The sequence below is a fragment of the Populus alba genome, chromosome 2, assembly GCF_005239225.2.
Source record: "Populus alba chromosome 2, ASM523922v2, whole genome shotgun sequence".
In the NCBI taxonomy this organism is placed as follows: Eukaryota; Viridiplantae; Streptophyta; class Magnoliopsida; order Malpighiales; family Salicaceae; genus Populus; species Populus alba.
In genome coordinates, this window is record NC_133285.1 from 379,208 (window position 1) to 402,089 (window position 22,882).

At 36.3% G+C, this 22,882-nt stretch overlaps 2 protein-coding genes across 2 annotated transcripts; one reads left to right on the plus strand and one right to left on the minus strand.

Moving 5' to 3' along the window:
• Positions 1-536: 536 nt before the first annotated feature.
• LOC118042044 (cysteine protease XCP2) lies at positions 537-2,167 on the minus strand. Its single transcript, XM_035049583.2, has 4 exons — positions 1,665-2,167; positions 1,338-1,573; positions 1,045-1,185; positions 537-954 (listed from the first exon to the last, which is right to left on the minus strand). Exons 1-4 carry the CDS (start codon positions 2,128-2,130, stop codon positions 739-741), a joined length of 1,059 nt encoding a protein of 352 aa, XP_034905474.1. The 5' UTR covers positions 2,131-2,167; the 3' UTR covers positions 537-738.
• Positions 2,168-15,325: 13,158 nt separating this feature from the next.
• Positions 15,326-17,980, plus strand: LOC118042046 (protein CUP-SHAPED COTYLEDON 3-like). Its single transcript, XM_035049584.2, has 3 exons — positions 15,326-15,767; positions 16,265-16,539; positions 16,886-17,980. Exons 1-3 carry the CDS (start codon positions 15,458-15,460, stop codon positions 17,618-17,620), a joined length of 1,320 nt encoding a protein of 439 aa, XP_034905475.1. The 5' UTR covers positions 15,326-15,457; the 3' UTR covers positions 17,621-17,980.
• The last annotated feature ends 4,902 nt before the right edge of the window (positions 17,981-22,882 follow it).

The following is a 22,882-nucleotide window of genomic DNA, read 5'->3' on the forward strand; positions in this document are numbered from 1 at the left end:
ATTTATTAGCTTAAAAATTAAGAGTTTTTCTTCTATGATAATTTTCAACATCCGTATTAATTATTAATTGTTCGGGATTAAGGATTGAGATTAAGAATAACTTGAGCAATGATGGTAAGATTTGATTGGTAAGGAAGGTATACGGGAGAGTCTTAATAAGTTAGAGGCATTTTTATACGCATCCTGTATGATTGATTGCATAATAATCTATACTTAAATTCAGGTTTTTGCACCCTTCAATTGATTCAGTATTTTGTTTCGTTACAGGTCGCCGTTAGTTGCTATGATGGCGGTTGCTGTGGTAGCCGGCGCGGCGGTGATGATTAATTAAGAGAAGCACTGCTAACTATAGTTGTGCATATTACATCATATATAGATCATGGACCTTTCATCTTCATCTGTAAGCCTATAAGTTGGTGATATTTGATGCGTGTGATCGATCGTCCATGCTGCCATTAATCATATTTTCTTTTTCTCTAAGATTACTAGAACAAAGGCTGTGCCTGTCAGAGTGGGAATTTGGCAGAACTAGATAGTGATGAAAGGGAGTTTCTTTATTGCAAACTTCTTCAAACTTTAATGGATAGGCATCCAATAGAAAAGGTGAAAAAGACAACAACTTAAGTGATTAAACATTTAGAGTATCAATTTACTACAAGACATCACCCGATGACATCCAGATTCCAGAAATGGGAACTGAAAGAGGAAGACAAGAGCACAGACCATTTAGCATGTTAATTACTTCTTTTTAGTGGGATAAGAAGCCATTTTGTTGATACCACAAAGCCCTGCAGGCTTGCCAGTGTTTCTCTTCATCCTTATGTAACCCTTTTCTCCCCATTTAGATCCCCAGGAGTTCTTAACGATAACGAAATCCAAGCCATTGGTTGATCCATACCCAACGGCTGCCACTCCATGATCTAGCTGAGTTCCACAATGACCATCAAAAACACCCTGCAACACAAATCAATGGAGTTAGCCTACCATTGATCAGAATGAAAGATACATAGCCAGTGTCTGTGTGTAGTAAAAATGTTGACCTACCCCGCTGTAAAACTGGAAGTCTCTGCCAGAAGCCTCAATGGCCACACTGATAGGCTGGTTGGCAAGTGCCTTCAACAGGCTTTGTTCACTGTTTTGTGGCACATCATGGTATCCACTAATGGTCACTACCTCTGATTCTTCCTGCAAGACCAAAGACATAAACCAAATGGTACTGCTTATTGCTATTCATTCATCTCTGGAAAATCAAACATAAACGAAGACTGTTTGGCCTGGATTAATTATTTGATAGCGAACCATGAAGGAATTAATCATCTTCTCTTGTTAGCTAATACCTTTCTCATCTCACAGGTGCCCTCTTCCATGATATATGGGTAATCTACCTCCTTGTGGAGTCCACCATTGGAGATTATGTAAGAAAATGCATAATCCATAAGTCCTCCATTGCACCCATAGTTATTAGTAGTGTCACAATCGACCAACTCTTGCTCGGACAGGGATGTCAAGTTTCCTGTAACAATCTGATTTATACCTTCTACTGATGCTACTGTTGAAAAGGCCCAGCAGCTACCTGCACAAATAAGCATTGACCATGTGACATTACTCAATTTATATAACCATGGCTAGTTTTGTATGCAAGAATCTGAGATTGAGATAGTTACCACATGACCCCTGGTTCTTGACATCAGTAACAGCTCCTTTCTTTCTCCAATCCACTGACTTTGGGATGCTCGTGACATCCTTGTAATTGAACTCCTGGGAACCTTCTCTTCGTTTAGACATGTCAACCTTCAAGCCAAGATACTTGTTTTTGAACTCTTCATGGCTCAAATCAGCAAACTCATTCAATCCAAGCCAGTAGTTAACGACCTTCTTATTGGTCTCATCAATGTGGAACAAGTTATCTTTGAAAATCTCAAACCTGAGCCATTTTTCTTCTATGCTCTCATAAATCTTCCCATGTTTTGATATCCATGATTCAAAGAGATCGATGATCTTATCCCCGGACGTCAAGTCTTCAGGGGTGTAGCCCACAATTGAAAAATCACGAGCTAAGCCAGAATGGGCGAAGAATGACATGAAAGAAAATGCAAGAAGAAACATCAAAGAAAGTGAGGAGAGAGCCATTTTAGCTGTTAATTGGATGGATGGATACAAAGGGGAGGGAGGGAGGTTTATAAGCAGGTGTTGGCATTCAAGTAAAGTTGTTGGATTGTTTATTTTTCTGAATTCTGAGACTTAAAGATTGGTTCTTAATGTTAGATTGCTTTCAATCTAAGCATATGACATGATCATGTATGACATAATAATATAGTAGATTAACAAAATATATATATATATATATATATATATATATATAATATATATATATATATATATATATATATTGATAGATAGATAGATAGATAGATAGGTTCACTGCATCATACAATTCACTTTTAATATCTAATCTCTTCGGGTAATACCTATTTTAATACGATGATATTTTTTAAAAGTATTTTTTATTTAAAAATATATTAAAATAATTTTTTTAAAAAAATTACATTAGCAAATTAAAACCATTAAAAAATATTAAAAAAAAAAAGCATTAATGATATTTTTTTCAAGGCAAATATACTTTAAAATATATCCAAACACGGTTTTAAAAATAAAAATAAACAATTATGAGGTATTTTTTTTATAATGTTAGGAGGTGAAAAACTTTGCTTTAATGTCACCTGTAAATATTAACTTGCTAAGTTGGTGTTTCTAAACTATTTGATAAAATCTTTTTTCTTAATTTTTTTATTTTATACTAAAATTATATTATTATTTTTACGGTACACCACAACAAAAACATAAATTTTATGCTTTTATTATGGTATATCACAAAAATAAACCAACATTAAATATATTTGAGTCATGCTTATATCTATCAAAACTAAGTCTTCTAAGCAATATATACAACCTGATACACCTAAGATGAGGAAAATTATGGAAGGAGTTGGAGTTAGGTTATATAAATAAGGGGAAAAAAAACTTTGGCATCCCTTTCCAAGGTGAGTTCAGGCAACACCTACAGGCTACCAATAACTCGGGCTGTAGTGCACTCATAGTCATTGATATGAAGTAGGGGTGTTCAAAAAAACCGACCAACCGATTAAACCGAGAAAACCGAGAAAAAATTAACCGAAAAAACCGAACCGATAAAAAAACCGAATAAACCGATTAAAAATTTTAAAAAAACCACCCGGTCCGGTTCGGTTCCGGTTTTAAAAAGCTTAAACCGATTGAACCGGACTAAACCGAACCGGTTTAATTGAATCTAAAACAAAATATAAAACCTTTGCACCCGGCCCCCACTCCAATACCCGCCGGCCCCCACTCACCATCCCCCTTCCCTTTTCTCCAAAATCTTTGCACCCCACTCACCATCACCATCCCCCTTCCCTTTTCCCCAAAACCTTTGCACCCCACTCACCCTCCCCCTTCCCTTTTCCCCAAAACTTTTCCAGCCCACTCACCCTTCCCCTTCCCTTTTCCCCAAAAGTTTTCTTTTATTTTATTAGTTTCGGTTTTTCTGGTTTCTAAGGCTAAAAAACCGACCCGAACCGAACAAAACCGGTTCGGTTTGAACCGGTTTTCGGTTCGGTTCGGGTTATATTAACAAGAAATGGTATTTTCCGGTTCGGTGGAATTTTTATGTTAAAACCGAACCGAACCGGACCGTGAACACCCCTAATATGAAGTATTAAAATGGGCTAGCGCCTATAAGCCAGCAAAACTTTGATGTCAGGCGAGCACAAAAGATCTCTATCAAAATAAATACAAAAAAAATGATTGAGTTGTATAATTTACGTGTTTTGCATTGTATATAGTTTTACTTGAAAATATATTTAAATAGTTTTTTTTAAATTTTTAAAAAAGAATTTAAAATACAAAAACAAATAATATTGTAAAGTACGACACACAAATAAGAAGTTAAAAATCATTAAACCTTCTTGGACCAAAAAAAAGAGATAACAAAACATTTGGTGTCTTAACTTATTCAATTTTCACAATTAGATGCTTCATTTTTTAGTTTTTATCAATAAAGTTTTTAGTCTATTGATAAAAACAGCTTTTATGGATACCATAGACACAAATTGATAACTAATTCCATAATTATGTCAAACTCATGATCATATTATTGTCCAAACCTTAAACCTTAATTTCATCATGCTCTTCCTCACTTCCCCCAAAAAAAATATATAAATAAGTAAACATAATAGACCTAAAAATCTTAAACTTAATAATCAACTAAATTAAAAAAAAAAAAAAAACATGAGTATAACAAACATATCAACCAAAATTTAGATCTCGTGCGATTCCATACAATATAAATATTAAAAATGTGATAAAATGTCATGCCTCTCCATAAGCCTTTGCTGGATGTTGTTTAGTTGACTCCAAGAAATAGGTCTGAGCTCTTATCTGCCCCTCTAGCCTGAAATACTCGGTCCTAAGAGAATCCATTTCAACATTTCAGGCGACCTTTTCTTCTTTAAGTTGCATACTTCAGACTTTTCTGAACGATACTGCTCAATGGTCTTCTTTCTTCTGCCTACCTATTCTTGGAGTGGCCACACATCTTTCATAATAACATAAAAATTAAATTAAATTGTAATCTTATCTAAAAAGCTATTTATCTAGTAATTATTAGATGACACTGGAAGCTGGGGTCGCTCAGTCCTTCAATATCTGAAGGAAATCCGATGAGTGTTTTCAATGTCTCGATCACGTCTAACGCATCAGGTCCCATCATGGACCTCCCATGTAGACTTTCACTTCGTAGCACGAGGCTGAGCTAGGTTGCAGGCATGGAGACTGTGCTGTTGTATCATGGCAGTTTTCTTTTGGAGGGGATGAACCGGTTCTTACAGTTGATTACTTTTTCAATCGAACAATTTTAATGATGGGTGAGTGAACGCGTGTCAAGCCAGGAAACTGGAAAGTTCACGCAGCAAGGTATAATTAACCATCAAGTTTTCATTAATGGTTGATGATTAAGTTGAGGGGCTGAACTTACGTCAACTCTGTGGTCCGATTTGTACCTGCCTGAAAAGGCCGTCGCTCACAGAATATAAAGGAGCCAAAGAGGGCAGTAGATTGCATTAAATGCAGCAAAGAGTTACACACTTGGCATCTACAACGCGTTTGGAATTTATGACAGAGGAAAGTCCATTATTTCCACTGTTTTGGGAGAAAGAAAGAAACTGTAAGAGAATGAACATTTTTTCTATGAGCCCACCAGAAATCAATCTCTCAATATATTATTTATATATATTTCCATCTCTCCCATCCGAAAAACAAAAGAAAGCTAAAGCTTTTTCCTTTGATTCTCAGTCCTTGCGATTCTCTGCGATCGTTCCCACACATGGTGTTGAGTTTAAAGTTCGAGGGAGGCTCAGGCCACTTGCCATGTAATTGCTCCAGAGGAGTCCTGACTCCTGAGACATGCGTGTTGAATAATTAAACTCAATCTAGAAGGTTCCAGTCAAGGAAGGCAACCAGCCACCAGCCACCGACCACCGACCAGCCGCCAGCCACCAGCCGCAGCCGTCAGCCGCCTTCACACCACCGGTCAACAGCCGCCTTCACACTTGGAACAATAGTTTTTTTGTATTCTGAATTTATGTATAAATAGAGTGCTCAGTTATGTTATTTTGTGTGGAGAGAATTGAGAGGAACACTTGTAAGAGAAAGAGAGAGAGAGAGGGTGTGTAATTGTTAAGCTTTTGTGTTAATTAATTGTAAGCTTCGGATTTTGTAATAAAACCAGTGTGTTTTATCCCCTCTGAGTGTTTCAAAGTCACCACCAGTGGCTCCTCCCACCAACAATTGGTATCAGAGCCCCGTTCATCGGAAAACAGAAGAGTTTTGGGGTATATCCGAATTTTCAAAATTGTCAAAAACAAGTTTTGATCATTCCAAAGTGTAGAGCCCATCAAGACGAACTCACTGCCGCAAAAATCAGCCAAATCGGAGTTCGGGGTAGCCCACACGCGCCGCCTGAATATTCAGCCAGTTAGCCCACGCGCATCCCACGCGCCCCGAGGTTGAAGACGACTGACGTGCACGCGCGCCATATTCAAGCCGAGCCGAGCCGTCACGCCGAGTCCAAGCCGAGCCATAAGCCAAGCCGTACCTCGCGCCGAGCCGAGCCGCTTTCAAGCCTCAGCCGAGCCGAAGGAATATTCCCCAGAATATTCCCCGAATATTCCACAGAATATTCCACAGAATATTCCCAGAATATTCCACAGAATATTCCTAGAATATTCCCGGTTCAACCCAGCGAACCGCCCGCCGTACAGAATTGGTTTTTTGACCGGTTCACCCATTTTCTGACCCGATTTCAACAAAGTCAGACCGGTTCCCTACTATTTGGACCATTCCGGATCGATCTAAAGTGTCCGTTTTTCCAAATTCGGCTTCCAAAGAGGTGATATAGTCATTCCAAGAGCAAAATGACTACAGAAGGTACACATACACTCATCCCTAAGCTGACCAAAGACAACTATGATAGTTGGTGCATCAGATTGAAGGCATTCCTTGGGTCACAAGAGTGTTTGGATATTGTACAAACTGGTTATGATGAACCAGAGTCCAAAGAAAGAGAAGATGCTTTACAAGAGGCTCAGAAGCAAACCTTGAAAGTCAACAGAAAGAAGGACAACAAAGCCAAGACCATCATCTACCAAGGTCTTGATGAAGATACATTCGAGATCATAGCTTCCGCTGAAACATCACATGATATATGGGAGGCTCTCCAACAGAAATACAAAGGTGCTGACAGAATCAAGAAGATTCGTCTTCAATCTTTGCGAGGTGAATTTGAGTTATTGCAAATGAAGTCCTCGGAGTCTATTTCTGATTATCACACAAGGATTATGGTGATAGTCAACCAGATGAGGAGAAATGGAGAAGCCCTCATCGATTCTCGAATCACTGAGAAAATTTTGAGATCCCTAGATCCAAAATTCGATTTTGTTGTTGTCGCAATTGAAGAGTCCAAGGAAGTGGACAAGTTGACGGTTGATGAGCTTATGAGTTCTTTGCAAGCTCATGAGCAGAAGATCGTAAAGCGAAATGGAGATAAGGCAATTGAGCATGCCTTACAAGCAAAGTTGTCTCTCAAGGACAGATATGAGCAAGGGGAGACTTCATCAAGTGGCTACACCACTCAAGGAGGAAGTCAACAATCCAGAGGAGGATTCCAGAGATTCCAAGGAAGAGGTTCTTGGAATACAAGCTTTAGAGGAAGAGGTGGTAGAAACACCACCGGAGGAGGCCGAGGACAACAAGCATTCACTCCCAGAGGAAGAGGAGGCGGTTACAATAACCGTGACAAGAGGAATATCCAATGTTATAGTTGCAATCAATTTGGGCACTATAGCACTGAATGCAGAAGGAAAGCTCCGTTGGAGATACGTGAGCAAGCTAACTATGTAGAGAAGGATGACAGAGAAGAAACTGCATTTCTTGTCCAACAAGGACTTGATAAGAAAAAGGAGGACATATGGTATCTAGATACTGGAGCCAGCAATCACATGTGCGGCTACCGAGAGTTATTTAGTAATCTAGATGAGACCAAGCAAGGTCTAGTTACTTTTGGAGATACAACAAAGGTTCCATTCAAAGGTAAAGGCAACATCCCAGTCAAGATGAAGAATGGCGATTCCAGCTACATTGCCGATGTCTATTATGTCCCAGCCATAAAGCAGAACCTAATCAGCTTAGGTCAACTTTTGGAGAGAGGCTATACTTTTTACTCGGAGAATTGTCATCTAGCAATTAGAGACAACAATTGGAGATTAATGGCCTATGTGAAAATGTCCAAGAATAGGATGTTTCCTTTGAACATCCAGTATGATGCAGCAAGGTGTTTGAGTGCCATCACCAACAGTGAAGAATGGCTTTGGCACCTGAGGCTTGGACATCTGAATTTCACGAGTTTGAAGATGCTAGCAAGCAAGAAGATGGTCAAAGGTTTGCCTCACATTGATCATCCAGATGAAGTCTGTGAGAGTTGTGTCCTCAGCAAACATCACAGATCCAGTTTTTCCAAAGAAGTCAACTGGAGAGCAAAGAGGCCACTGGAGTTAGTACACACAGATGTGTGTGGTCCAATCACGCCTATGTCGACTGGACAAAATAGGTACTTCCTCACTTTTATTGATGATTTTAGCAGGAAAACGTGGATATACTTTCTGAAGAGGAAGTCAGAAGTATTCAATTGTTTTAAAGATTTTAAAGCAATTGTGGAGAAGCAAACGGGTTACACGATCAGAACCGTAAGATCTGATCAAGGTGGAGAATATACAGCCAATGACTTTGAAGCCTATTGTACACAACAAGGCATCAGACATCAGACGACACCAGCTTATACACCACAGCTGAATGGTGTAGCAGAAAGGAAGAATCGCACGATTCTTGACATGGCAAGAAGTCTGCTCAAAGCAAAGAAGTTGCCCAAGCAATACTGGGCTGAAGCTGTATCATGTGCAGTGTATCTACTGAATCGCTTGGACATCTGAATTTCACGAGTTTGAAGATGCTAGCAAGCAAGAAGATGGTCAAAGGTTTGCCTCACATTGATCATCCAGATGAAGTCTGTGAGAGTTGTGTCCTCAGCAAACATCACAGATCCAGTTTTTCCAAAGAAGTCAACTGGAGAGCAAAGAGGCCACTGGAGTTAGTACACACAGATGTGTGTGGTCCAATCACGCCTATGTCGACTGGACAAAATAGGTACTTCCTCACTTTTATTGATGATTTTAGCAGGAAAACGTGGATATACTTTCTGAAGAGGAAGTCAGAAGTATTCAATTGTTTTAAAGATTTTAAAGCAATTGTGGAGAAGCAAACGGGTTACACGATCAGAACCGTAAGATCTGATCAAGGTGGAGAATATACAGCCAATGACTTTGAAGCCTATTGTACACAACAAGGCATCAGACATCAGACGACACCAGCTTATACACCACAGCTGAATGGTGTAGCAGAAAGGAAGAATCGCACGATTCTTGACATGGCAAGAAGTCTGCTCAAAGCAAAGAAGTTGCCCAAGCAATACTGGGCTGAAGCTGTATCATGTGCAGTGTATCTACTGAATCGCTGCCCAACCAGAAGTTTGCAAGGAGTTACTCCAGAAGAAGCATGGAGTGGTCACAAACCAAGTGTAACTCATCTTCGAGTCTTTGGTTGTGTGGCATATGCAAAGATCTCAGATGCAAGAAGGAGAAAGCTCGATGATAAGAGCGAGAAATGCATCTTTGTCGGATATGGTGAAAGGAGGATGGGATACAGACTGTATAATCCCATCACGAAGAAGGTGATTACGAGTAGAGATGTTATCTTTGAAGAAGATACATCTTGGGCATGGAATGGTGATCAAGAAGCAGTCAAATGGATCAACATGGATTTGATCCTTGAAGGTGAAGAAGTACCAACAGTACTTGTAGAAGAACCGATTGTGCCAGCAGATGAACCACAAAGTCCGGTGTTTATACCAGCAGCTGAACCACAAAGTCCGGTGCACAGATTCCCTGTATTCAACAGGAGGAACACACCAGGAGCATCATCACCAACACCACCATCAGCATCCTCGTCAGAAGGACCAAGAAAGATGCGGAATCTTGAAGAGTTGTATGATACCACTCAGGTTATGGAAGATACAACTCTGTTTTGTTTCCATGCAGATAAAGACCCACCAGAAAAGAAGAAAGCAATAGGTGTCAAATGGGTCTACAAGACGAAAGCCAAATTAGTGGATAAAGGCTACAAGCAAAGAGAAGGCAATGAAGATTAAAGTTCATGCTTGGCATGACATCCCTCGATTGAGTTTAAGGGGGAGATTTGTTGAATAATTAAACTCAATCTAGAAGGTTCCAGTCAAGGAAGGCAACCAGCCACCAGCCACCGACCACCGACCAGCCGCCAGCCACCAGCCGCAGCCGTCAGCCGCCTTCACACCACCGGTCAACAGCCGCCTTCACACTTGGAACAATAGTTTTTTTGTATTCTGAATTTATGTATAAATAGAGTGCTCAGTTATGTTATTTTGTGTGGAGAGAATTGAGAGGAACACTTGTAAGAGAAAGAGAGAGAGAGAGGGTGTGTAATTGTTAAGCTTTTGTGTTAATTAATTGTAAGCTTCGGATTTTGTAATAAAACCAGTGTGTTTTATCCCCTCTGAGTGTTTCAAAGTCACCACCAGTGGCTCCTCCCACCAACAATGCGTACCATACCTACCAAAACCAGGAAGGCGAAAAAGATAGCCTTATTGCCGCAAGACGATAAGCAAGCCATTGCAGTCCATGGAAGCACCAGCTATAGCCATTGCAGTCCATGGATGCACCAGCTATAGCCATTGCCTAGCTACACGAAAGGCCCACAATGCATGTGTCTGCAGGAAGGAGTCACCTCCATCAACAATTCTCACTTCATCCGTACGCGTACAGATCATTCACATGGCATAATAATATTGAAGAAAATAATGAGTTCTCAATATTACAACCTCCCAAATCACTTGAACGAACGTAGGCCAAACAAAATAATAATAATAAAAAATATAATTTTATACTTCAATTTTATAAGGTTAAAAATTCAGATCTCTCTTTCTTTTTTGTCACAGATATATTACGACCATGAATCGGTTTTATATAAGAAAATTAAATATCTGAATTTCTTTCAAGTATAAAGAACTCAGTACTATTAATTATGATCTATTAATTTTAAAAAATTTCGAAATATTTATTTTCCTTGGTATACCAAACTAAAAATATTAGATTTTTTATGTAATCCAAATTACTCGTTATAATATAAGAAATTGCATTTTATATTCTTAATTAACATAAAATTTTAAAATTGATAAAATAATCAAATTAGTACCCTTATATAAACTTAATTGAAAAATCAATCAGAGATAACATATCAATCTTCTTTTAAGACCCTAAATTATTCTAATTAATGATTTTGTTCCAACTTTTTCTCCAAATATGATCGCTTAAAAAAGTTGTAACCGAAGCCGTACACATGTGAAATGAAAGACTGCATGCAATTTCTTCGTCTCAAGGCCTTGATACAATGAAAGAACCTGCCTTGAAGCAATTAACTCCCAGGAAACAGAAGATGTGTTCCTGCAAAACCCACAACCATACTTTTTTAAGTGATCTTACCCAAAAAGGCACATTATCAAGGTAATCTCTTAATTGTTTAACCCATAAGGCCATAACCATAGCTCAGAAACCCTTCAATGTTCTGCTAGTTAAATGTCTAGAATATTCAAATATATTGCAACCTATAATATATGGACTGCGTAAAGGATTTCATCGATCAGCAGAAATTGCAAATGTACAGATAAATAAGAAATTTGCAAGTATCAAATCTTGAAACATGATTACCTCTAAATAATTAGCTAGATTATGGGAAACTGATCAAAAGGCCGGTTCAAGGGAAGGCTGCAAGAGTTAACAAGAAAATCAACGGTGGCTATGGAGTTCGGCTGGATTGTGGGTTTATGATTGGAGATGGTGGCTGTGCGGGATTAAGGGGAAGGGAAAGGATTGCGGGCTTGGTGTTTAGGGAAAGAATATGGGTGGAATGGCAGTTAGGGTTCTTCTTCCTTGCAAATTTTCAAAACCCAACATGTCTTCTTCGGATCCTAAAACCATAGAAGAAGCAAGACCCATCCTTTGATGATCCAGCATCGAAAGAAGCCATTGAATCATTAACTTCAACATAAACCTTTGAAGAAACAGATCAATTAAACAAACATACCCATGACTGAGAATCAAGAGGAAGAAGAGAAAAGAGTGTGGGTACTCTTTAGTCATTGAATAGCTTGTAATGGTAATATTAGAAATAATCAGATTTTAAAAAATATGTTAAGTGTTAACGGTAATAAAATTCAAACTCTAAGATGTAATTTTACAAGTACTTTTCCCACTTATGAAAGCAAAGCACTGCAATTAGGTGAAAGGAGTTAAGGACCGATCCGGAGAAAAACAAATTAAGAACTGTGTTGAAGTATTATTGCATGCCGCAAGCAAATTAAAGAGGCAGGAAAAAGGTATGTACATGCTCCTAGATAGATCCCTAGCTAGCCTGAATCAAGAGCATTGGTCCCCTGTTTCCACTATTAATCATGACCCGGACGACATGGTTAATTAATTGATAATATTGTACTATATGGATAACGAAGAGAAGTGTGAGTGCTCATGCTAGCTCCAATCAATGGGAAATAATGAGGTCTATGATTGGGAGTCTGTTAAGTTGTGTTAAATCGAATGACAGAAACCTAGCACAGGTAGGAAAAAGAATTCCAGTGTCTGAATTAAAATAAGGAGGGATACTGACCTTGCTTGCTTCTTCTTTGATGGGTCCTTATAAGTATCAGTAGCAGAGCCATGCAATGGCGTGGGAGAGAAGGAAATGGTGCCAGGTCCTTCCTCGCCATTCTATTTATTACCATACCGGCTAATTAATATCTCGTCCGTTTCCATCTGGCTCTTGTTTTAGGGTTTTAACATAGCCCTCGATGGATTTATTTTTATTATTATTATCACCATGCCACTGATATATATCTCGTCCAGCAGTTGTTTCTATTTTTTATTTTTTTTTCCACTCTCCTGGAGAAAAATGACATGAAAATCCTCATAAAGCTGCCTGACGGGATTAAGAAGTCCCACCAAGTGGCGTAGGGGAGTGGTAACTACTTGCTACCACATGTGATAATGCCAAAACGGACTCTGGGGTGATCAGACATAGGCTCTAGTTCCTACAGAGGTGAAAACAAGAAGCTAAAAAAACCGTAAAAAGGAATGCATTAATAAACAGAACTCAGATAGGTTATAGGAGGAACGTAGGCTTATGTAACCAGTTTGGAAAATTATACGGTGATGATATTTAAGATTAGAGCCTGAGTGGCGCTGCTTGTCAGTAGTATCTTTTACTTGGATGAGTTACTAAGATCTAGATAGTTATGTAGCTGCAGCAGCAGCAGCCTAGCTAGGAAACCTGTTCTTTTACCTGACCATGCTACACGTGCAACGCCGACACATTTTAGGAGTAGAAGATCCCCATAAATGCTCCCAATTCCCGATCAAATTGATATTCAAATAGCTATGAACATGCTTGTAATCCTTACTGGTAGTTTTTATTTCACTTGAATAATACTATAATCATTGTTTTTCTTGCTTAGAAGGTTCCTGTGAATGGATACTTTAGCATCAATGCAGTGTCAATGATTATTTAAACCATTAGTTTTACTAATTTATTCAAGTTCAATTATATTAGAAAATATCGAATGTAGGATAAAATTGTTCAAGAAACCCCTTAATTATTGTGTTTATAAAAAACAAGAATATTAAAAAAAAAAACAAGAAGAAGAAGAAGTCCAGATGCCATCAATATATATATATATATATGAACAAATTAAATATACTGTACACGACTCTTATATATAAAGAAAAAAAAGAAGAATTCGTGTATATATAAACAGCAGTTCAAGAGGACAACAAGGTGGAGTTGTATCCACTGTGCAACAACAGAAAAAGCTGGGTAGCTAAAGCAAGCAAGGGGGCATAGTTTTAAATAATGGATATTATACAGGGTAACGATTTTTATCTAATGGAATCGGGCACTCTTTTACCTTTAAAGACCATTATTCTGCAAACAATGGATGAACAAATTATTAACCTAAAATTAACCTCCTTGTGGAGTCCATGAATTATTACAATTTATTTGAAACATAATCCTGTTTATATAAATAAGGTAACGTTAAATATTAAGAGGGAAAAAAAGGTTAAAAAGATACATATAAATCATTATATTAGTGGGATCTATTACCGAGTCTCGCATTAACATAACAATGTAATGATTCCTAATATTATTAAAAACTTTATCGTTTCCCCCCTTAATGTTTAGCATACATATAGTCATAAACCTATAACATTGTGATAATTTTAAATATATATAACAATTTTAAAACATATTATAAACAATAAAATCACTTCACACGCACAAAAGCAGGTATCTACCCCATTGCACAATGGAGAAGGGCCGGGGGGGTAGAAGAAGAGGAATCTGAAAAACAAATGCCATAATAACCGTGTAGAAAGAATGGAATGGACAGGAGTGAAGATAAATCTCAGAACATGCAAGAAATATCTTAAGGAATCCATGGCTGATCCTTGCCTTTAATTATTCTTTAGTGCTAGCTAGTGTAATCACGTCAGTATTATATTAGTTTATTCTGATAATAAAGAATCAAGTACGTGAGGATGATCTCACTGTGCTGGGATAGGAGCCTCGTGTTTCTCCATAAAAAATCATCTGACTCCTAGCCTAGCTATTTGCAAACATGCTCACACACGCACGCATAATTAAAATCTCTGCAACCCTATTCCTCCGTGCTACATATGTCACTGGTTTACTTGCTCTTGCTATATATCATCCCTTTTTTAGTTAATTGGAAATAATTAATGAACATGTAACTCTCATAACCCATGGACCATACGTCAGTTAATTAATTTCCATTTTTCAGGAAATTTTTGTAATTCTAAATCATCAACTATCAATATATTTATTTCGAGAAGAAGGTGAAAACTACACTAGCCGTGGAGATAGTGGTGGTAGTGATGCGGTAAGTTTGAGTGTGATGAGGAGCTATGTTGGTGGATCTACAGTAGGAAAGGTAAACATGGAATTTGCAATGTTCAAGATATTGATTAAAATATTTATAGTTTGGATTATTGACTTAAAAGCATGCCTCTCAATACATACAATGGATATATGTTGTTAGAGGCGAGCAAAATAATTGAATTATTTAAAATATTTGTAAAAATGGACTAAAATTTAATTAAAAAAAACCAATGAGGAATTACTATCAATATGGAAAATGAATACTTGTCGCTAGAAGCGAGCAAAATAAACTTAATTATTCAGAATAATTATAAAACTAACTAAAAATTAATTACAAAACTATAATAATGAGAAATTAAATTGCAAAAACTTGATGTGATTCTTTTTTTAAAATCCTATCAATAGAGACAACGGATGCATGCTGTACAATCAGCATGGTTAATGTTCTTAATACTAACTACGAAATAAGAATAATCTATATTAAGGACGTTCTTATTGACATAGAAGGGATTTAGTCACAATTTTCCTTATAAGAGGGATTTGATTGAACATTTTGTAGTAATACAGGGACCAATAGGGTCTTCAGCCCCTTAAAATTTACTGTTTTGCTCAGTTATTAAAAAACTTTCGAAAATCTTGCCTGATTGGGAAGCTTTTCAGGTGCAGTTCTGTACTCCCCCACTTAGCTTTTGTGTCCAAATTAATCCATCTCTTTCTGCTTCACTCTCTTCCTCACAGTTTCCCAACCTCCTTCCGTTTCATTGCTTTCAACGAAATCTCTATAAATTGCATGCCACTACAAACCATTTTCCTTCATCCACTTCCAAATCCCATTTTTACAACCTTAAAATCCCCCCCCCTTCTCTCTCTCTCTCTCTCTCCTTGGCTTTGTGTGAAGATGCTGGCAATGGAAGAGCTTCTGTGTGAACTAACTTGTGAAGATATAAACGAGCAAGGGTTGCCTCCAGGGTTTAGATTCCACCCAACAGATGAAGAGCTTATAACCTTCTATCTCGCTTCAAAGGTGTTTAATGGGAGTTTTTGCGGTGTAGATATTGCTGAGGTTGATCTTAACAGATGTGAACCCTGGGAGCTTCCAGGTACACACACACACACACATATACTACCCTATTGCTTCTCGATTTTAAACGAATGTGCTACGTTTACATGTATGATTCATTTTTTCTTCATGTCAAGATGCATGGCACCACCAAAAGAAACTGATCAGAATATTCCCTTTACCTTTAATTTGATGCTATAACTTAGCTTGCTTGGTATATATAAGCTAGTAGTGGTAGTTTCCAAAAATATTAAGTCCCGCCTTTTCTTTGCTTTTCTACTTGAAGATGCTTCTCTCTTTTCAGGTGAAGCTAGGCTAGCTATAGTTAACTATATGAGTTTAAGCTGGATCATCCCATCTGCTAAGAAATGCCACTTCTTTTCTTGGAAGGGAACCCGATATTTTATATGTGATATACTTTTTATTTATAAATTAATGTGTACACACATAGCTTTTAAGCCATTCACTTCTGACAAAATCTATATGTCATTAATGTGAGTTTGAGCGGTGGTGTTGGTTTTCTTGTTGTTTAATCAGATGTAGCAAAGATGGGAGAAAGAGAATGGTATTTTTTTAGCTTGAGGGACAGGAAGTACCCAACAGGGCTGAGAACAAATCGGGCCACCGGAGCTGGCTACTGGAAAGCCACAGGCAAAGATAGAGAAGTATACAGTGCTTCAACTGGTGCCTTGCTTGGCATGAAGAAGACCCTTGTTTTTTACAAAGGCAGAGCTCCTAGAGGTGAAAAAACCAAGTGGGTGATGCATGAGTACCGCTTAGACGGTGACTTTTCCTACCGTCACTCGTGTAAGGTAATGTGGACCCTTTCTCCGCCACTCGTGCGCCGTGGGAAACCAAGCTAGCTTGCTGTAATATTTTGTCTGGTTCTGAGTTGACTTGTTGTTCTTGATCTGAAATGGGTTTGCTGTCCACTAGGATTAGACAATTTTCATTTTGTAATTCACCTTTGGAGGGTAGAATTTGATGTGATTGTTTTGATTTAACAACTCATTGTCAATGGCCTTACATCTATTTATTATTCTCACTGGAAAAATGTTACTATTGACGTATGCCTTCTGCATTGCCAATAGTAATTAATTAGTTATGTTCTTAATCTCATGTTCCATGGAAATTATACTGAGATTGTTTAATTTGCAGGAGGAATGGGTGATTTGTAGGATATTTCACAAAAAAGGAGAGAAGAAAAAGGTTTTTCTCCAAGCTGGACAAGGCTATCACCTCATGGAAGCCTCTTCACCAGCAAATTCAGGTTCATTGCCTCCACTGCTTGAAGCATCAGCATCAATATTTGATCAGTGTCAATCCAAGAACACAGTTGTTGAGGCCTTCCAAAACGCTTTTCTGATTCATGAACACCAAGAAAATGACCTCAAAAGCCTACTCAACCCACTTGTTTCCCAGTCCAATGCCATGTCATTAAATGACTTCCAACCATGTTTTTCACCTACCTCCATCTCCGTCAACAGCACCACCACATCAACAAATAAAAACACAGACACGAACACCAACAACCAGTCACCATCGATGCTCTTCAAGTCCATCCTCTCATATCAAGATTGCGCATTGAAGGAACAATCCAGTACTCTTTACAAACAGTGCAACACGGAGGCCAACTTTTCCCATTTTCAGCTACATGATGCTCACTTGGGTTGCGTGGATAAGATCATTCACCCAAATCCATACCAAAATAATCCCTTGTTTTTTGAGATGGATTGTAGTAGTAACATTTTGGGGTTCTCAGAATCTGCCTCTGCTGCAGACACCATAGCCCATGACATGTCCACTTCAATTGGTTTTAGCAGAGCCGGCTTGCAGATGACGCTAGATACTCCCATCAGACTTCCTGCAGAATCTTGGCCATTTGATCCTTAACGATTTTCCAAGTCCCCAAAAACCATTATTGCTGTAATCGATCATATTATAATATATATATATATATTATAAACTGGCGATCTTAATGCTGTGTAGATTTGTAGTGTAGCTCCTCGAGCCTTTGCGATTGGCAAGTCCATCCATGCACGTATCTATGCAAAGATTGAGGTGTACTTACAGTTATTGTACAAGGATTGCTTCGTTTTCGAGATCTGTTGGCTCCTTTATGGGTGTTTGGAGATTCTCAACTTTTTATTGCAGTGAGGTGGAGTGATCAGGAACAGTTTCTGTTTGATATGACCCCATGGATGGGATTGGAGGTTGTAGAAACACTAGAGTACAATATTTTTAATTATTTCAATTTATGATTGATGATGATTGGGTCCCTCATCCTGGCATGCCATGCGCAGAAGTACCTTGCTAGCTTGGTCCCTACACCCGCCAAAAATTCTGTTTAAAGGCATAAAGTCGATGGCAAACGGCATAAAGGGGTTGTCCGATAATCATAACGTAGCATATGAGTTATCTACATTGGAAACATCTGCATGTTAAAAGAGCCAAAAATAGATGTAATATAAGTACTACACTCACCCCCATCAGATAGACTACAACGATACTAAGCACACTTAGGCACTCAGAATGCGGTTTAATTTATATTTTTAAAATAAAAAAAGAAAACAAATTTTACTTAAAATTAATGTGTGTGTGAGTATATTCAGATTATTTTTATATATTAATATCAAAATTGATTTTTAAAAATTAAAAAATATATATTATTATTTTAATATATTTTAAAAAATATTTTGAATAACAATTATTATCATACTTTTAAATATTCATTTTTTATATTGTGATTAGTAATTTTTTTTATTTTTTATAACAGTGGTGGTTGGAGGCATTTATTACCCCATCAATGAGTTAAGCATAGTGATAGAGTCTGATGGTTACTTTCGTTTCAATCCCATCTCAACCCCAAAAAATTTCACTACTAGTATGAACCATAAGGCTCAATATAAATGGATTGAGGAGCAGAATTTATTATTCTTCTCCTCGCCAAATATTACTTATTTAAAATATTTTTTTTAATTTTATTATTTAATGTTGATTTTTTTTTTTCCAATCTTATAACCCAAGTTGCGGATTTTGAAAGTTAACTCAAATTTTTTATTTCGTTTTTTTTGTTGATTTTGAAATTAATCTTTATAATTTCTTTTTATTATTTTTATTTCAATAAGGTTATCTCAGTCTCATTACCTAAGTCCTGAGTTTGACAAGTTAATTCAAGTTGAGTTAGTTTATTTTTAAAATTTTATCCTTTAACATTGAGTCATTTTATCCTCGTCTCGTGACCCGAATCACGAGTTTGGCTGGTTAACTTATATTTTTTATTCATTTTTAGTTGATTTTTTTTTTTTAATTTTATCCTTTAATATCTGGTTGATTTGGAATTAGGCTTTATAAAATTTTGTGCTTGTTTTTATGAAGTTATCATAGTCCTATTACCTGGTTCACAAGTTTGGTGGGTGAACTCAGTTGACTTGAGTCTTTTTTTTTTTTCAATTTCATCTTTTCAACATTGGATTGATTGAGAATTAAACTTCATAATTTGTTGAATTTATTTTCTATGGAGTTATCTCAATCAATAACCTAAGTTCCGGCTTTGATAGGTTAACTTGGGTCGGCTCAAATTGTTTGTTTTTTGGTTTTTAATTTATTAATTGAATTTTATATATATATATAACTTCATCTTTCAATATTGGATTGATTGAAAATTAGGTTTCATAATTTATTTCGATTTTCTTTCTATGAGGTTATCTCGATCTCGTGATTGATGTCATGAATTTAGAAAGTTAATCCAAGTTGATCCATCATTTTTTTTCTCATTTTTTATTAAAAAAAGATATCATCCCAAAATTCTTTTATACTTAAAACATGTATTTAATAGTCAGACAAATTGTTTCTTGATGTATAAAGTTGATCAGGTCACATCTTACTAATGTTGGTAAAAAACACCAATCTCTAATGAGACATTTGGGCAAAAGATGTGCCCTCATTTAATGCCTTAATATTTTTTTTCCCCGTGTACGGTGATGAGTAGATCATATTTGATCATGAACGGTGTGTTTGGGTGTAGTAATTGACCTTTGATTTATCAATGCTATTTGAGTTCGGTTTGTTTTTGAGATCTTAGTGAGTCTTGTATTTGAAAGTGTCATAACATCAGGCTAAATAGATATGTAGGGTCTAATCTAATAGTCGACGCTTTAGATCTTTTGGGTCACCAAGGCTCTTAATAGCTCAAATAAATGACCCCATCTTTTATTTATATATATATATATATGACGCGTTCAAGTCTAAATGGAAAATGAAATGAATGCAACAACATCTTTATTTGAACCTTGCATTTCTAAATGAACTTTGTGATCCATCAAATCTTTGGACCTATGTCTTCCACACATCTAATTTCAAGTAATATGAACCTCAACCATTCTCTCAAGTCTTAATTTCTTGTATGCTGAAAACTCTTTTCTAACACCTTGAAGTTGGAGTCCTTAAGGAGTTGGGATTCTCAATCTAATTCATTTTATTAATTTTTATGTTATAAAGACCACCCACGTGGCCTAGAGAGGATTATTTGAGCTCAAAGCAATCCTATATTTTTAAAGTCAATTTCATGGTTTATAGCTTGTTATAGCAATTTGATTAGCCCTTATTTCTAATGAGTTTAGTTTGATGGTAGAATTTGAAATGATTTAGTTTCATGATCTTATTTTTCCGTTCTGAAGAAAGTATATATTTGTTTTCTCATCCAAGAACTCTTTGATAGTTTTGATAATATCATGTAAATGATTTTTGTTATGCCTCCACGATTATTATATGGATGGGAGGCTTATCCCATGTCGTCCATCTCTTGCATGAAGGCTTCCTGTAATCCTATTGTATTTTAGGAGCATGATTCTTCAAATAATTAAAAGTAACCATTATCTATTAAACCATGAAATAAATTAATAATTTTTTGAGTGTTTTTATCAAACATAATGAAAAATAAAAGAATAAGTAATTTTATAAAATAATGAAGATAAATAGAAAATGAAATATATATTTTACCCTTGTTGAATATTTATATGCAATTTTTTAAAACTTGTGTCTAGAAGTTTTATATATAATTATATATATAAGCTTAGATATAATTAAAAAAATGATTGCATAATATATTTTTTTAATTAATAATTTACTTGTTTTTTAAAATATAATTTTATTTTACTTTATTTAAAAGATGGCATAAAGAATGTAGTTCAGGCTAGGTGAAGAGACCCTGGGCTTTAGAGAATGGCCCAAACATGCATGGGCCCTCATATTAAGACCACTGTTTAGATTTAGAGCCCAAACTAATTTTTTCTGAAGCTTCAATGGGGTTTTTTTTTTTTTTACAAGTTTTTCTTTTATCTCTTAGCTTTTAGAGATTGAAAAGTGAGAAAAACAAAATTTATGAAGAAAACACAAAACCCTAAAACAACATGGACACCTTGGTGCGTAAACTGAAATGCTAAGGATCGTACCAAGTCTTTTCATGTCAAAATGAAAAAAAATACTGTGTATATATACATATATATTTTTTTTATCTTTAATCCTTGTTATTTTAATTGTTCTTTCAACTATAAAATTAACCTATATTTTAAAAAATAATTTTTTCATTCAGCTTCAGAGTTTTCTTAAAAGTCTGTGTACACTAGAACATATAAAAAAAACAGAGGAAATCCCAGCACATAAAATTAGATCTTGCTGGGGCATGATTATCCTGCTGGTGTCATGATCTCAAATTTGAATACTTCAAGAAAAAATGATCGTAAAGATTCCATCAGTTTATGAGTATTAACTCATGACAAACCCTTGTGAAAGAAACCCAGATCGATGTCTACAATGAGGAACCCTCGCACAGGGAAGGGGGGATCTGAAATTTCGCTTATTTGGAGCACTTATCGTTGCTGCTGCTGCTGTGGAAGTTCTTGGCAGAGGTAGGTGGCGTAGAGTATAGAGCGGCAGCCATGACACCAGGTAAAACGCCGAACCTTGCTATAATCATAAACAGTACCATTGTCTTCCTTTCAATCTCTCCGCAGAGCTCTGCTTGCGATTGCGATGATTGGCTGGCTTTCTCCGGTGAGGTGATGATCGCTGATAAGTGAGGACGGTTTTCTACTGTTTGTGTGCGTGCTTAGCGCGAGATACCCACTCCACCGGGGAACCCTGGGCTTTGCATCTTGTTGTTATTGGGCCTGTGGCCCAACCTACCACCCTTAGGTTGGGCTTTTTTTATGATGGATATATACAATTTTTCTACTTTCTTTTGATGGTGAGGTAGATGGTATTCACTTTGAGAAACTCCTTTGTTCTTCTTAGTTGTTATTTAATAATTCAAAGTGAGCACAAAAGATAATTACCATGTTCGAAAATGAAGCATTGCAAGCATACTTATTTGTTTAAATCTCAAGTCGTTAATTAACTCTAAAATGATATCATCTTTTTTTTAAAATAAATAATGTTATTTTCAATAAAAATTTTAAAAAACATATTTGAAATTAACTTGATCCTTAAAAATTCTTTATTAATTAATTACTAGATTAGCTTGCTATTTCAGATCAATTTTAATAACTATAAAGATCAACTCTTAGATGTCTAATTATGCAACAATAGTTGATGATTTACTTATCCTTTAAAAGCAATTATCACGTGATTAAGTATGCATTGTAGTACTAGAATTAGTGATATCCTGAGAATTAATGTACACCCCCAACTTATATGAAAATACGCAATTATTAGTAAGATTTTGAGTTGATGGACTCTTCATCGTGGTTTGGTTCTTGAAAATTGCTGCTTAATTATATGTAGCGTTTAAGAATGTGTCTGTAATATAAAAAAGAAATAATAAAAAAAAAAAAGAAGCTCTTAATAATGTGTGCACTTTTTTCAAAAATAAGTAGAAAGGAATATGGATTTTGCACCTTGATTAAAACTTTTAAAATTAATATAAAAGATTTTTTTTTTTAAATATATCATATCGGTTTGAGTGTATTTTTATAATTGTTTAAAAAAGTGAATTAATTGTGATTGATACACAAACTGATTTGAAAATATTCCTTGCTGGAAAAAAAAACCCAGCTTTTCCACTATCAGCATATCACAAGCCATTTACATGCAATTTACTTATTTTTAACAACAATATCATTATCTAATTGTTTACTTATTTTAACAAGAATGAGC

Bases quoted from the DNA above. Each gene is read 5' to 3' on its own strand.
- LOC118042046 (XM_035049584.2), top strand. From the start codon at position 15,458: ATGCCACTACAAACCATTTTCCTTCATCCACTTCCAAATCCCATTTTT. The intron at 15,768-16,264 runs GTACACACACAC...TTGTTTAATCAG, and splicing joins TGAACCCTGGGAGCTTCCAG to ATGTAGCAAAGATGGGAGAA. The intron at 16,540-16,885 runs GTAATGTGGACC...TTTAATTTGCAG, and splicing joins CCTACCGTCACTCGTGTAAG to GAGGAATGGGTGATTTGTAG.
- LOC118042044 (XM_035049583.2), bottom strand. From the start codon at position 2,130: ATGGCTCTCTCCTCACTTTCTTTGATGTTTCTTCTTGCATTTTCTTTC. The intron at 1,574-1,664 runs GTAACTATCTCA...TTATTTGTGCAG, and splicing joins CAAGAACCAGGGGTCATGTG to GTAGCTGCTGGGCCTTTTCA. The intron at 1,186-1,337 runs GTATTAGCTAAC...TTGGTCTTGCAG, and splicing joins GCACCTGTGAGATGAGAAAG to GAAGAATCAGAGGTAGTGAC.